Genomic DNA, 12,275 nt, shown 5'->3' with positions numbered 1-12,275 from the left:
GAACAAAAACCCAGCAGCAGACTGATGTAGGAAACCCAGAACATACCTGAATTCTTCAAATGCAAACATGACCTAGTCAAAGACAATTGCCTTAGATTGTCTGGTAGCCTTTTTGGTTTGGAGGACAACCATTTAGTCAGTCAGATGGTGCAAAGTGCAGAAAAAGGAGGCGGGGTTTCCACACACCCCCCCCCACCCCAATATTCTGAAGTAAAAGGCTTTCTGCAGACAGGGGCCTGCAGCCTCCAGCTCCGCCAGCTGCTGACAAGCGGCAGCTAACAGGGGAGGCAGCTAGAAAACCATGTGATCATTCCAGCAAGTCTGATTAATGCAGTGTATGCTTAGGCTCCAGGCTGGGAGCTGGATTAGTCCAAAGAAATAAGTCGAACCCTGGGCATGCCTGGGATCCTGGGTAAATCACCTAACACATCCACCTCCTCATCCCCGAATTGCGCAGGTTGGGGGTGGGGGGCAAAAGCTTACAGGAATGAGAATGCAACCTGTTCCACTGCGATCTACCCAAATGCCTTACCTTCCTGTGGCTGTTGCTGCTATAATGATCAGGTAGGACCAGCGTGGTCAATGAACATAGTGTAGAGTGATACCGGGCTACATTTTACTGAAAATTCTTCAGAATTCTGTATTTTACCCTTTCACTACCACACATTATTTTAGCACAAATGCATAAGCTGCTTTAGAATCACAGAAGTCACATTTTATGCCCACTACTTGACCACTAACAACACGACCCTGTAGGTCAACCGTGATGAGTATCTCATTGATTTGATTATTCATTTATTGTCTAATATGTACCAGGCTCTTATCAATTCCTTGAAGTACAAAAATGGCCATAATAATTTCAGAACAGAAGTTAAGAAAAAGGAAACGAGATGTCAGCCAATAAAAGAGAAATGTTTACTAGTTTGTAAAGCCCAAGCTGGCAAGATCTGGCAAAAAAACTGAGGCTGTACTCTGAAAGCTGCCATTAAGGAGAATCTTCAGCATGTGGACTGCAAATCTTTATAAAATAAGAGAGACAGATCTCCAATAAAAACCTGTGAGTCTCTCTTGACTTTCCTCTCCCTCACACCACAAATATAAGCAGTCACTAATTCTGATTCTACCTCAAAAAGGTTTCTTTGAATCTGACCCTTTCCCTACCCCCAGGCCCACGCCTTGGCTCAAGCCTTCAACATTTCTCACTGAGTTTCCTGTATTAGTACCTGGTCTTTCTTGTTCTATCCTTTCTCTAAAAATCTGCCAGAGCCATTTTTCTAGATCTGATTTTGATGTCCCCTTATTGTAACCCTGCAGTAGTTCCTCAGTGCCCACAGGATTAAGAAAAAATGTCTCAGCCCAGTATACAAACCCCTATTTCTCCAACTCTTTCTCCCATTCACAAACCCAAAAATTCACCCATTCTCAGTCCCCAAAATATGCCAGGACCTCCTTTCTTTGGTCCATAGCCTAACTGGCCCAGATTACTCCTTGCTCTCTACATGACCTACACCCTTTATGTGGCCCACACTGTTCCCTCGGCTGCTCTGTCCCCAGGAGCCTGAACTATCCCCAGGATACCCAGCGGCTCTCTCTGCTGCCAACTGTACCGCATTATAGCATTCTGCCTGCCCCACACATTTATGAGGCCCTCAAGGGCAGGGTCTGTGTGAGCTTAATTTCTGTATTCCCAGTGTGTGGTAACAGAGCTTGACAAAGTGGAGTTATTCAATAAAGGCTTGCTGAATGAACTGCCTTCTGCCTCCGCTTTCCATCAGAGAGAAAAGCGATCTAGTTCTCGTGCTCACGCGAAGATGCCCTGGGATGGATGCACCCCTCTTTATACGTTATCTCTACCTTGAAAAGAAGTGAGAGTCCAGAGCTTGACTCAAAGAAACGAAGTGATAACAGCCACCAGAGGCAGACTGATTAGTGAGGAAGATAGTCTGAGGAGTCCTGTGGTCCCTCAAACCATAGAGCAATCATCAACCAAGCTGATCCAGAATGCCTCCCACAATATTCCTGACAAGTCTCTGCCTGAGACCCTCCAGTGACAGCAGCTTCTTGGCAGAATCGTGATACAACAGAAAACATGGGCGAGTCACAGTCACTAAATAACCCGAATTTAGGTCTCAGATCTGTCACTTACCAACTCTGTGATCACTGGCAAGCTATTTAGGTTCTCTGAGGCCTGGATTCCCTTATGTAAAACTGGAATAATGCTCACTCTGCCCATGCCTCTCTCAAACAGGACAGTTGTGGGGACCCAACAAGGTAGGACCCGTGGATCAAGTATATAAAGTTATAGAAACACTCTTCATCATCTTTATTACTTCACAAGGTGGTCTCCAGTGACAGCACTGACGGCTGGATGGCTCTTCTTTATGGTGAGGCCACTCTCCTCACTTAAGTGTTCTGCCTGTTCATTCGTAGCTCAATTTTTTTTGGGGGGGGAAGCGGGGCCAGATAGTTCTGTCCTGCGATTCTCAGGACAAGGGGTGTGGGTGTGGGTGTGTGTGTGTGTGCGTGCACACCCACATGCATGCAAACACACATACATAATATGTATGGATGTATGTATAAAATCACTGTCCTAAATCCTAAGTTAAAAAAAAAAATGGTAGAGATTACCCAAGCCTTAGGAAGAACAACTCGCTCACAACAAATACAATTATATGCTGTTTTTACTACCTAGTTATAGTCATAGATGGATAGGGTAGGGGCAGTTGGTTTTAAGCAGATGCAAGCTTCTCGAGGGAAGGGAGATCCCAGAGCATCCCATTACCAGTCCTTGCCAGCGTCAAGGACAGGACTAGGAAATAGACACTCCATAATTACTTGACGGATTTGTTGGATGGTCCAAAGGTCAAAACCTACATTCCTGGCACTCGTTGCAAGGTATGGAGAGAGCAGCAGAGGTCTTAACTCCTAGCCATTTGGCATGCTGGGAACTGGCCTGACGTGCTTTACCCTGGCCACCAGGCAGGTCCAGTGTGACAAGAGGCCCAGTGGGACGGAGAACCTCTGGACTTAGTGTCTATTTTCCACAAGTGACTCAAGAATCTCCTCTTGGAGAGCTGGTTAAATCTTTCAGGGCAATTCATAGGTTCTGGTAGAAAGCAGAGTTGATAGAAATGGTGAAAAATCTCCAGGCACCAAGTATACTTTAGACATAACTTTATGAGATTCTCCAAATTACTCGTAAAAAAAAAAGAGGCCAAAGTCGTTAAGTAACTTGCCCAAGGTCCTCTTGCTATTAAGTGGCAGAGCAATGCCTCCGACTGTTTAATGCCAGTTTTCTTGATTGGAACAGTTTAACGCCAACGTTTTAACCCCTGTGCCCTCTTGGTGGCCCAATACCAACTGACTCAGGCTGCCTCTAGAGGAGGACTTATCCCACAGACCGTCAGGCAGCCTGAGGCCAGAGACGGGGCTGGGACACAGCGACACTCTGGGCTTCTTTCATCCAGCTGGCCCTGGCTAATCCCCAGAGTTCATGGCCAGGCAAGAGACCACAAAGGGCTGACAGAGCCTCAGGTGTCCCAGGAAGTAAGGGGTAGAGACCTGAGCTGTCACGGCCTTGGGACCAGACAGGGAATGCAGTCTGCTTCAAAGGCTGGGAACTCCCACTTGACCACTTGAGAAATGATAACACCAAAGTGGCAGGAGTAAGGACACAAGTGAGGGTCTGTGGCTCCTGACTGCTCCACTCCTCTCCTGAATGGCCCTTCTGTGACCACACAATGTTCAAAAAAAGTCATCCCAGGTCATCTACCAATGACTCAAGGCTCACACAAAACATGTTCCTACTCCAGGACTTACGTTCCTTTTGAAACATGAAGGAATAGTGAGATATTAATTTTTTAGCCTTTTGTTTCTTTTCTATATCACTTACATGCAACATAAAACTGCTGAAAGTAGACGGCTCTGGTTGAAGAAGGAGTGAAAGAGCCCAGGAGTCCCTGCTGCTAGGCCATCCCCTCCCTGCACCAGGGACAGGCCCAGGTGCAAACACCTGGCCTAAATGACCCGGCAGCCCAACAGAGCTGACATCTGGAGGGGCTCTCTGAGCTACACACCATCACACTCAGCCTACTTAATCTGGACTCACGTCCTCTCGAGTCTCATCCTAAGAACAGCAGCCTCCTGACTGGGCCTGCTGTCATGACAGAACACTGTCCTACTGCAGTTACTGGACATGAAGCTGCCCGAGGCTTCTCCAGAGAAACAAATGTGGAGATACTGAATAAGAACACGATCACTAACAAGAGGTGTCCCCAGGCCCCTGACAATTTGGGAAAGCTAAATGAGAAGAATATTTGAAACCAGTGTCCTTAGCTTAACATGTACCTTAGTTTTGCAAGCAACATGTCTTTCCACATGAAACAATTTCCCAAGAAAGTGAACTTATGATTTGTTGGTACTGAATCCTCATCACAGTTCCTTTGAAGACTGACAATCTGTGAGTTTAAGGCCCTGATGTCCTTGGGTTTGAGGCCTCACAACCAAGGTTTCCTCTCCTACTTTTTTTGGTTGTAGGCACACAGCCATGATGAATGTGCTACAGAATCAAGTCTAAAGTTCCAATCAAGGAAACAGGAATGTTCTTCTGACATTTATGGACGCGCATATTCACTGCTGTGCTGTGTGGAGACCAAATAGGAGACATAAATGGAAATCAGTTATGGTCATGACTAAAAATATGATTCTTTTCTCATGGCCCAGTCGCGGATTTTTCCAATGAGCAGGGGGCTGAGTGGCAACAAGACGCAGCCGAGAGCGTCCTCTGGGGCCCAGTTCTTTAGTCTGCCCTCCAGCACCCTAATTAAGACTCTCTTCCCCTCTGCCTGACCTCCCTGCCTGTCCTACTCCCTTCCCACACAGTCACCTGCCCTAGCACCTTCGTTTACAAACCCACAGGTCCTTTTCACTGTCTGCAGAATGAAGTCTCAGCAACCCAGCATGGCATAAAGCTCCTCCATACACCTCCCACACTCGCCAACCCGGACCCAGGGTGGTCTCCTCACTGACCCCGCACGCTTACTCATGCGTGTCCACAGTGCCTTCTGCCTTTTCTCACAACAGTTAAGGAACGCACGGTTTTGAATCCAGTTCTACTACCCACCTGAGAAGCCTTGGGCAAATGCTTACCCATCTAAGCCTCAGTCTCCTAATCTTAAAATGGGACGATAGCACCTCTGTAGGGATACTGCAGACATGAAATGCCAGGCACACATCAATCACAATCAATTGTAGCTAATATTATCCCACATGTTTCAAAATCCCACGGAGTTCCCCTCCTGACCAAAACCAGCCTGCAGTCATCTCTAAAACTCTGGAATTCCTATGATAATCAATAGCTGCTTTCAAAAATCTCATATATCATCTTGTACTGAGGAGTCACCTTTGTCCGTTACATGCCTTATTAGGCCTCTGACTAGACGAGAGTCGCTGCGGACAGGGACTGAGGGGGGCTGGCAAGAGGAGACCCGAGGAGTTGAGCTCCTCATAACCCCCATCAGAAATACACATACACTCTAAGTAAAAACAACACGCTCGCCATGCAATCACAGCTTCGAGAGAAACCCCTCATAACTGTGGACCACCATCCCAAATTCCATTTTGAAGTTGTGGGTAGCGCACTAGCAGTGGGCTTGTTTTTAGTCCTTTCTAAGGCTTCATAAGGCACAGCACACTCTTAGGCATATAGTAAGGTCTTTGGTCAGAAACTTTTGAATTCACTGAATGCACTTTTATTCCAGCTGAATTAACCTTTCCAAAAATTTTAAAACAAACAAAAAAATCCACATCTTGAATCAAAAGGAAATGTGTGAGTCCTACATTTTGAACCAATTCTTTCCCCCAAATTACATAATTCAACTGAACTTCTACAGTGACATTTAACTTTAAAACAAAAGTTTTAAATAAAGCCATTCCTTACCTCCATTTTGGGAATTCTATTTAAACTAAAAGCTACCCCCAAAAAATTCTACCATAAAGCAACACATTTACAATACATTTTTCAGTCTACCACTACTCAAAAGTAGGAGTTTATTGGTATTACTTTTGCATTCCTGTCTGTCTCAATCTCTCTCACCAAATAAGCACTCTCTAAATATCTGTACCAGCTTACTGAAAATTATCCTTGCATTCACTCAACAAACACCTGAAAGCTGCTATGTGTTAGACCCTATTCTAGGTGCTGCAGAGAGAAGTGAGTAAGCTAAAGCCCCCAGAGGCACGGTGGTCACGTTCTAATGAAGGGAGTCAGAAAAATGAAAGAATAAGAAAAGATGATAAAACAAGGCAATGTACCAGAGTGACTGGGGGCTACTGAGAAGAGGCCCCTCACAGGTAGTGGTACTTAAGCTGAGATTTGAATGACAAGTAGGGACAGGTGTGCAAATATCAGGGCAAGATCACTGCAGGCAGAGGAAAGAGTTGGTAGAAAGGCCCAAAGTGGGAGGAGACACCCTGGCACTTGTCTCTCATACAGCGGTACCGTGTGGCTGAAATGGGGAAGTAAGGATGAGAGGGGAGGGAGATGAAGACCAAGAGGAAAGCAGTGCTTTACTAGCCAGGGAAGCCACTGGAGAGTTTGAGGCAAGGGAGTAACATGACCTGATTTTCATTCTTTAGAAGAAAAACGGAAGTGGGGAGAAGCTGCTGCTGCAGGCCAGGTAAGGGATGCTGGGTGTGGACTTGGATAGCAGCAGCCAATGGAGAGAAGTTGATGGTTTTTAGGCATGTTGTAGAGAGAGTCTTTCTCATAACTCAGTTGTTTCATGAGATTACTAATGAAGCAGAGCAAAGACTGAAAATATTTCAACAGAAATACTATGAACCAGCAGGACCAGGAGCCAAAGGAAGTGTAACCTCCACGACAGGAAGGCTCTTGCCTCATCCTTACTGTTCTGTCCCAGGGCCTGGCACCCAGATTTATTCAATAAATATCTGCTGAGTTAACGAATCAGCGGTTTGTAGATCTAGACAGATTTCATAAAAAGACGAAATTGGATTAAGTCATCAGTCCGCTTTCCGGTGAAAGCATCAAATAAAAGGGCAGATTATCCTTTTGAATGAGCAAGTGCAGCTGCTCCAATGTCACCCAGATAGAAATTTGCCAAGAAAGTCCTACTAGGAATAGAGAAGAATCAAGAAGATAAAAGCACGTAAAACAAATTCCTATCTTCAATCCAGAAATATTGACCGGGCACCTGCTGTGTGTCCAGCACGCTCTATCCCTGAGGAGAGGGAGGTGAAAGAAGATTCACAGACAGGTCAGGCCTTGCCAACAATTAGGAACAGACCACATAAACTCAAAAAGCTAAAATGAGAGGCAGGAATGATAAATCAATATGCAAGGTGTCTGAACCTGCGGCACGGGATTACTCTGTTAGCATTCAGGTTTTTTCCCACTTCAACTCACTATTCTTATCAAGATCCTCTTGAATCCTGGTTCCGTCATGCGGTTGCCCACGAGCTTGGAGTGAGAACAGCTGGGCAGTGGTCCTAGCTCCACTCCTTACCAGCTGAGTGCCCTCTGGCAAGTCACTTTACCTGTCAGAGTCTCAGCTTACTCACAGAATGTGGGTAATAATTCCTGTCCTGCTCCCGAACAAAAAAATCAAGAGGATCAAATACAACAGTAGGTGTGCCAGTGTTTTATAAACTATAAGTGCTGTATAAATAAATAATAGTACTATTATTAACCACAAAAGAAATGATACTTTTCCACTCTGTGCCATCTGAGATCTTAACAAGGCAGGAGTTTTAAACAGTCATCCAGACCATATAATGAGATGATCCATAAAGGCAACTTACCATCCAAGTGACCAAAAGAATTTAGATAAACACTTATAACTGTGGGAATTCAGGGCTGAACAACTTGGAAGTCAATAGTCAAACCCCACTCCCGGGTAAGCCACCTAAGATGCCCCTCAATATGTACTCAGTTCTGACAAAGTATAATTTTCAAAAAGCTAAAAACACAACCCTCATACAAATACACAGTATGTATGTGTCAAGGACTGATTTAGCTCATTAATGAGGGGACCATTAGGACAGCAAAGCTGGTTCAACGGTAATACAAGAAACATACAAATACAGAGACAGTGGAAAAAAAGAATGCTGTAATAACCTTGCAGAAAGTTAGGTACAAAACTGGTCAATGTCCAGAGCAACTAAAACATAACCGTTGAAGTTATTTTTTCTACTTAACAGAAATCATTTAGATCTCTACTGGACAAAAGTCGTTTGTAACTTAGCAATTTTCCACAGGTTAACATCTAACTTTATAAAAGTCAGTCTTCTCCAAGAATGTCAGACATCCCTTAGATGGGCTTGCTAGACAATGCTCTTGACTGACACTGAAAGGACACTCAATAATCATTCTGCCATTTTTCCCAGTTTTAGATAATTTTCCTCAAATATCCTTAAAATACCTAAGTATAGCTCATTATCCGTTCTGGTGCACTGGCTGATAGGGAGTTCTTTCCTATCTGGTCCATTTTTGCTTCTGCCTCATTTACATCCTCTTAATTTGTGAAATCTTCAAATGCTTGAAGTCTATTCTAAATTACTGCTTAGTCTTCTTAGGTCAAATCATCCTGAAATTTGGGGGCCCTGTTTTCCAGAATTTCCAGCCTTCAGTGCTTCTCTGAATTGTCACTATCACACTTGTGGGTCTCTTAAAGATGAAAAAAGAACATCTGATTCATAGGTGCTGATTCACAGAGCCCTTCCCCTAGGCTCTGGCTATTCTGAGGCAGTTACCATGATTAACTCTAACTCCCTAGCTTCACAAACCCACTCCCATCATCCTTTTCTTTCCAATAGAACAGTGCTTGGAAGTCACAAACCAAACCCACTACAACGACCCACATAAACCCAACCCACACTAACCGGCACAATAATATGAAGTCAAAGAAACCTAATGAACCAGAAAATGTCTTGTTCATATCTGTATTTTCCCCAGAGGCTAGGGAATTGGAATGAATAAACAAACAAATTAACTAATTAAATGTTCCACAGAACTGAAAGAATGAATGGATTCCAAAGGCTTTGGCATGTTAAATGTCTTTCAAGAAGCTAAGCGAGGAAGGGAATTTCTGGGGACTGGTCCAGTGGGACCCTTCAGAAATGGAGACTGTCTTAGTCTGTTCAGGCCATCGTATACTAACATACCACAGACTAGGTGGCTTATAAACAGTTATTTCTAACAGTTCTGGAGGCTGGAAGTCTGAGATCAGGGTACCAGCATGGTCAGGAGAGGGCTTTCTTCCAGGTCACAGACTTCTCATCGTAACCTCACATGGTGGAAAGGACTAGGGAGCTCTGTGGGGTCTCTTTTATAAGAGCACTAATCCCATTCATGAGGGTTCCACCCACGTAACCTAACCACCTCCCAACGGCCCCACCTCCTAACACCAACACATAGGGAGTCAGGATTCCAACATGTGAATTTTGGGGGGACACAGACATTCAGACCACAGTAGAGACCAAATGAATGAAGACTGTGGGAATTTCCAGCTGGCAGGGCAGGGATGAGGGTATCTTATTCTGAAGGCAGAGAAGCAAAGGAAGGGTATAAGTATGCACACCTAAAATCAAAGCACACAGGTCTGAAGGCACCCAGGCTGCCTCAAAGACAGTAGCGTTCCTATGTTTTGAGTACCGAAGGTCTGGTGTCGAGGCACCAATCCTGACCATGCCACCCCTTCCTAATCTACAAGCACGAAAAAGGAGAGCCATTTAACACATGTTCTGACTGGAGAAGGAGTTAGAAGGCAGGCAGAGATAATGATAAAGAAACTGCACAGAGACATCCCTAAGAGACTTGTAATTTGAGGAGTCTTGCTTTAGATAAATGTATTTTGTTCTCTCAAGAAGCTAGCTTTTCTTTCTCACATTTTATTTATGTTAATCAGGCTTTCTCTATTTCTGATTTTCCACTAAAATGTACAAGGTGGTGTTTTTCCTCATCCAAAATAGCACTGCTTCTTAGTTTCCAAGAGGTCCATTTGCATGAGTCTTGCAATGGTGTTTATATTCCTTCCTACAGAAAGCTCCGACACCCAGCCTAGAACCCGGTGTTTAAATCAACAGGGATGAGGACACACTGACTGAGACCCTCCCATGGATTGCTACTGCTGAGCTAGGATTTATTAGGTAGTTGACTAAATCGGAACTGCAGTTCTCTGTTTAAAGACATATTCTTGCTAACACGAAAAAAACGAGGACTTGATTATCTTCTAAGGCTCATTCTCAAACCATTCAACTCTCCTCTGACAGTACCTTACTTGGACCCCATAGGAAATACTGAATAAAAGAAGGAAAGAGAAAAGAGCGCAAAAGGACACAGACATTGAATGAGCCAAACCTGGAGAATCACTGTTTTACATCAGAAGAATATGGATTTTGAAGGGTTTCACAGATTTCATTAACGTGGTAAGTGACCTAACAAAAATGTCAGTCCAATCTGCTCATTTTGACCACAGAAAGAGAAAACATAGCACCTTGCCAAGGGTCACACCACACTCAGAGATCGAATTGGAACTGAAGTCTCCTGATTTCTAATTTAAGTGCTTTTCCTTTACACCAGTGGCTCTCAAAAGAAGGGTCCTGTAGGGGCCGGCCCTGTGGTCGAGTGGTTAAGTTCACGCACTCAGCTTTGGTGGCCTGGGGTTTTGCTGGTTCAGGTCCTGGGCACTGACCTAGCACTGCTCATCAGGCCACAATGAGGTGGTGTCCCACATAGCAGAGCCAGAAGGACCGACAACTAGAATATACAACTGTGTACTGGGGGGCTTTGGAGAGGAGAAGAAGAAGGGAAAAAAAAAGACTGGCAGCAGATGTTAGCTCAGGGCCAATCTAAAAAAAAGTAGGGTCGTCCACCAGCCAAATCAGCATCACCTGGGAGCTCGTCATATTGAAAATTCTCAGCCCCCTCCCCAGACTAACTGAATTAGAGACTTCGGGAGGAATCCAGCAACCTGTGTTTTCATAAGCTCTCCAGGGGATTCTGATGCATGCCAAAGTTCGAGAACCACTGACTGCTCTAACACCAGCGATTCTCAGCCGGGGGGGTGATTCTGCCCCCAGGGGACATTCGGCACTGTCTTGTAGATAATTTTAGCTGTCATAATGTCGGGGGGGGGGGGGGGAGTGCTACTGGCATCTGGTGGTAGAGGCCAGGGATGATGCTAAACATCCTACTGTGTGCAGGCAGTCCCCTACAACAAAGAGTTATCTGGCCCAAAATGTCAATGGTGCCGAGGTGGAGAAAGACAGCTCTATATGTACTACTGGGAGGGCAGAAGAGAGAGGAAAAGTTGTCAGTGTTGCGGTCTCTCTCTAGAAAGCATCTGGTCCCTTTAGCTGGAGCTTTAGCTCTCTTCACAACTGCATCCACTCAAGCTGTGCTCCCCAGTTGGTGTGTCTCCACTAGGCAAGGCGAGCTGGCATCCAGAGCCCCCGCTGTCTGTGAGGCCAGAGCCCCAGCCCCCGAAGCCAGTCACTCTCACCACAAGCAGCTACATCCAATTCCTGAGTGTGCCACACAAGTATTATCGTCTTCCAGGAGTGCCACGATGTGACTAAAGCTTACAGATCAGCACTGAAATTTAAAGAGAGAGTCAGAGCCACTTCCCATTGCCAGTAATGGTGAATAAGCTTTTAGAGATGAACCCTTCTAGTGAAAATAACCACAAAAGCCAGGAAAAACAGCTGAGAAACAAACAACACCTCTAAAGGCATCAAATTGCTGTCAAGACAGTAAGGAATTTCTAGGCTAAAATGGAAGAGGGAAAAAAAAGAGTCTAAAAAGGCAAATGAGCGCAGCAGCCCCTTTTTGCCCCGAGTGCATTTGCTGATCCCAGACAACAGAAACTTTTATGCCGATGGCCTCACAGGGCAAGAGAGTCACCCTCTGAAGGTGCTCCCCTCTTCACCGTAAGCTGGAGGGACCCAGACATCTCCCCAGACGTGATCCGTGGCACTTCAAGTGAACTCCTATCCCCACCACCCCCCACCCCACAGGGAGGGGCTGACACGGAGCAGCAACTGTGTCCCAGCCACTGCCCCACCTACTTTACGGGGGTCAGTTAACTGAATCCTGGGGCAGCGGCACGGAGTTAGGTTCTATTATTTCTCCCATTTTACAGATGAGGAACCTGAGGAACAGAGAGAGAAAATAATTTGCCCAACATTACAGTCCAAAAGTGGCCGGCTAATCATACTCAGACGTAGGCTGCCTGACTCGAGTCTGTACCCTTAAC

General features: G+C 45.3%; 1 protein-coding gene across 4 annotated transcripts in view; it reads right to left on the bottom strand.

Moving 5' to 3' along the window:
• The window catches only part of EVL (Enah/Vasp-like), a 160,334-nt gene that overhangs the window by 126,495 nt on the left and 21,564 nt on the right, over positions 1-12,275 (bottom strand). Inside the window, exon 1 of one of the 4 annotated variants that reach the window (XM_070514312.1) lies at positions 47-332. The exons of 2 other annotated variants lie outside the window; for them this stretch is intronic. In XM_070514312.1, the coding sequence (XP_070370413.1) occupies positions 47-69 (23 nt within the window). In that variant the 5' untranslated portion in view covers positions 70-332. Of the gene's footprint in view, positions 1-46; positions 333-12,275 lie in introns of those variants that run through there. One more of the 4 variants, XM_044774311.2, reaches the window with a different exon arrangement.

This window comes from Equus asinus, chromosome 7, assembly GCF_041296235.1.
Source record: "Equus asinus isolate D_3611 breed Donkey chromosome 7, EquAss-T2T_v2, whole genome shotgun sequence".
Taxonomy (NCBI): domain Eukaryota; kingdom Metazoa; phylum Chordata; class Mammalia; order Perissodactyla; family Equidae; genus Equus; species Equus asinus.
Note: the sequence above shows the minus strand (reverse complement) of the source record. Positions and strands in the feature narration are given on the sequence as shown.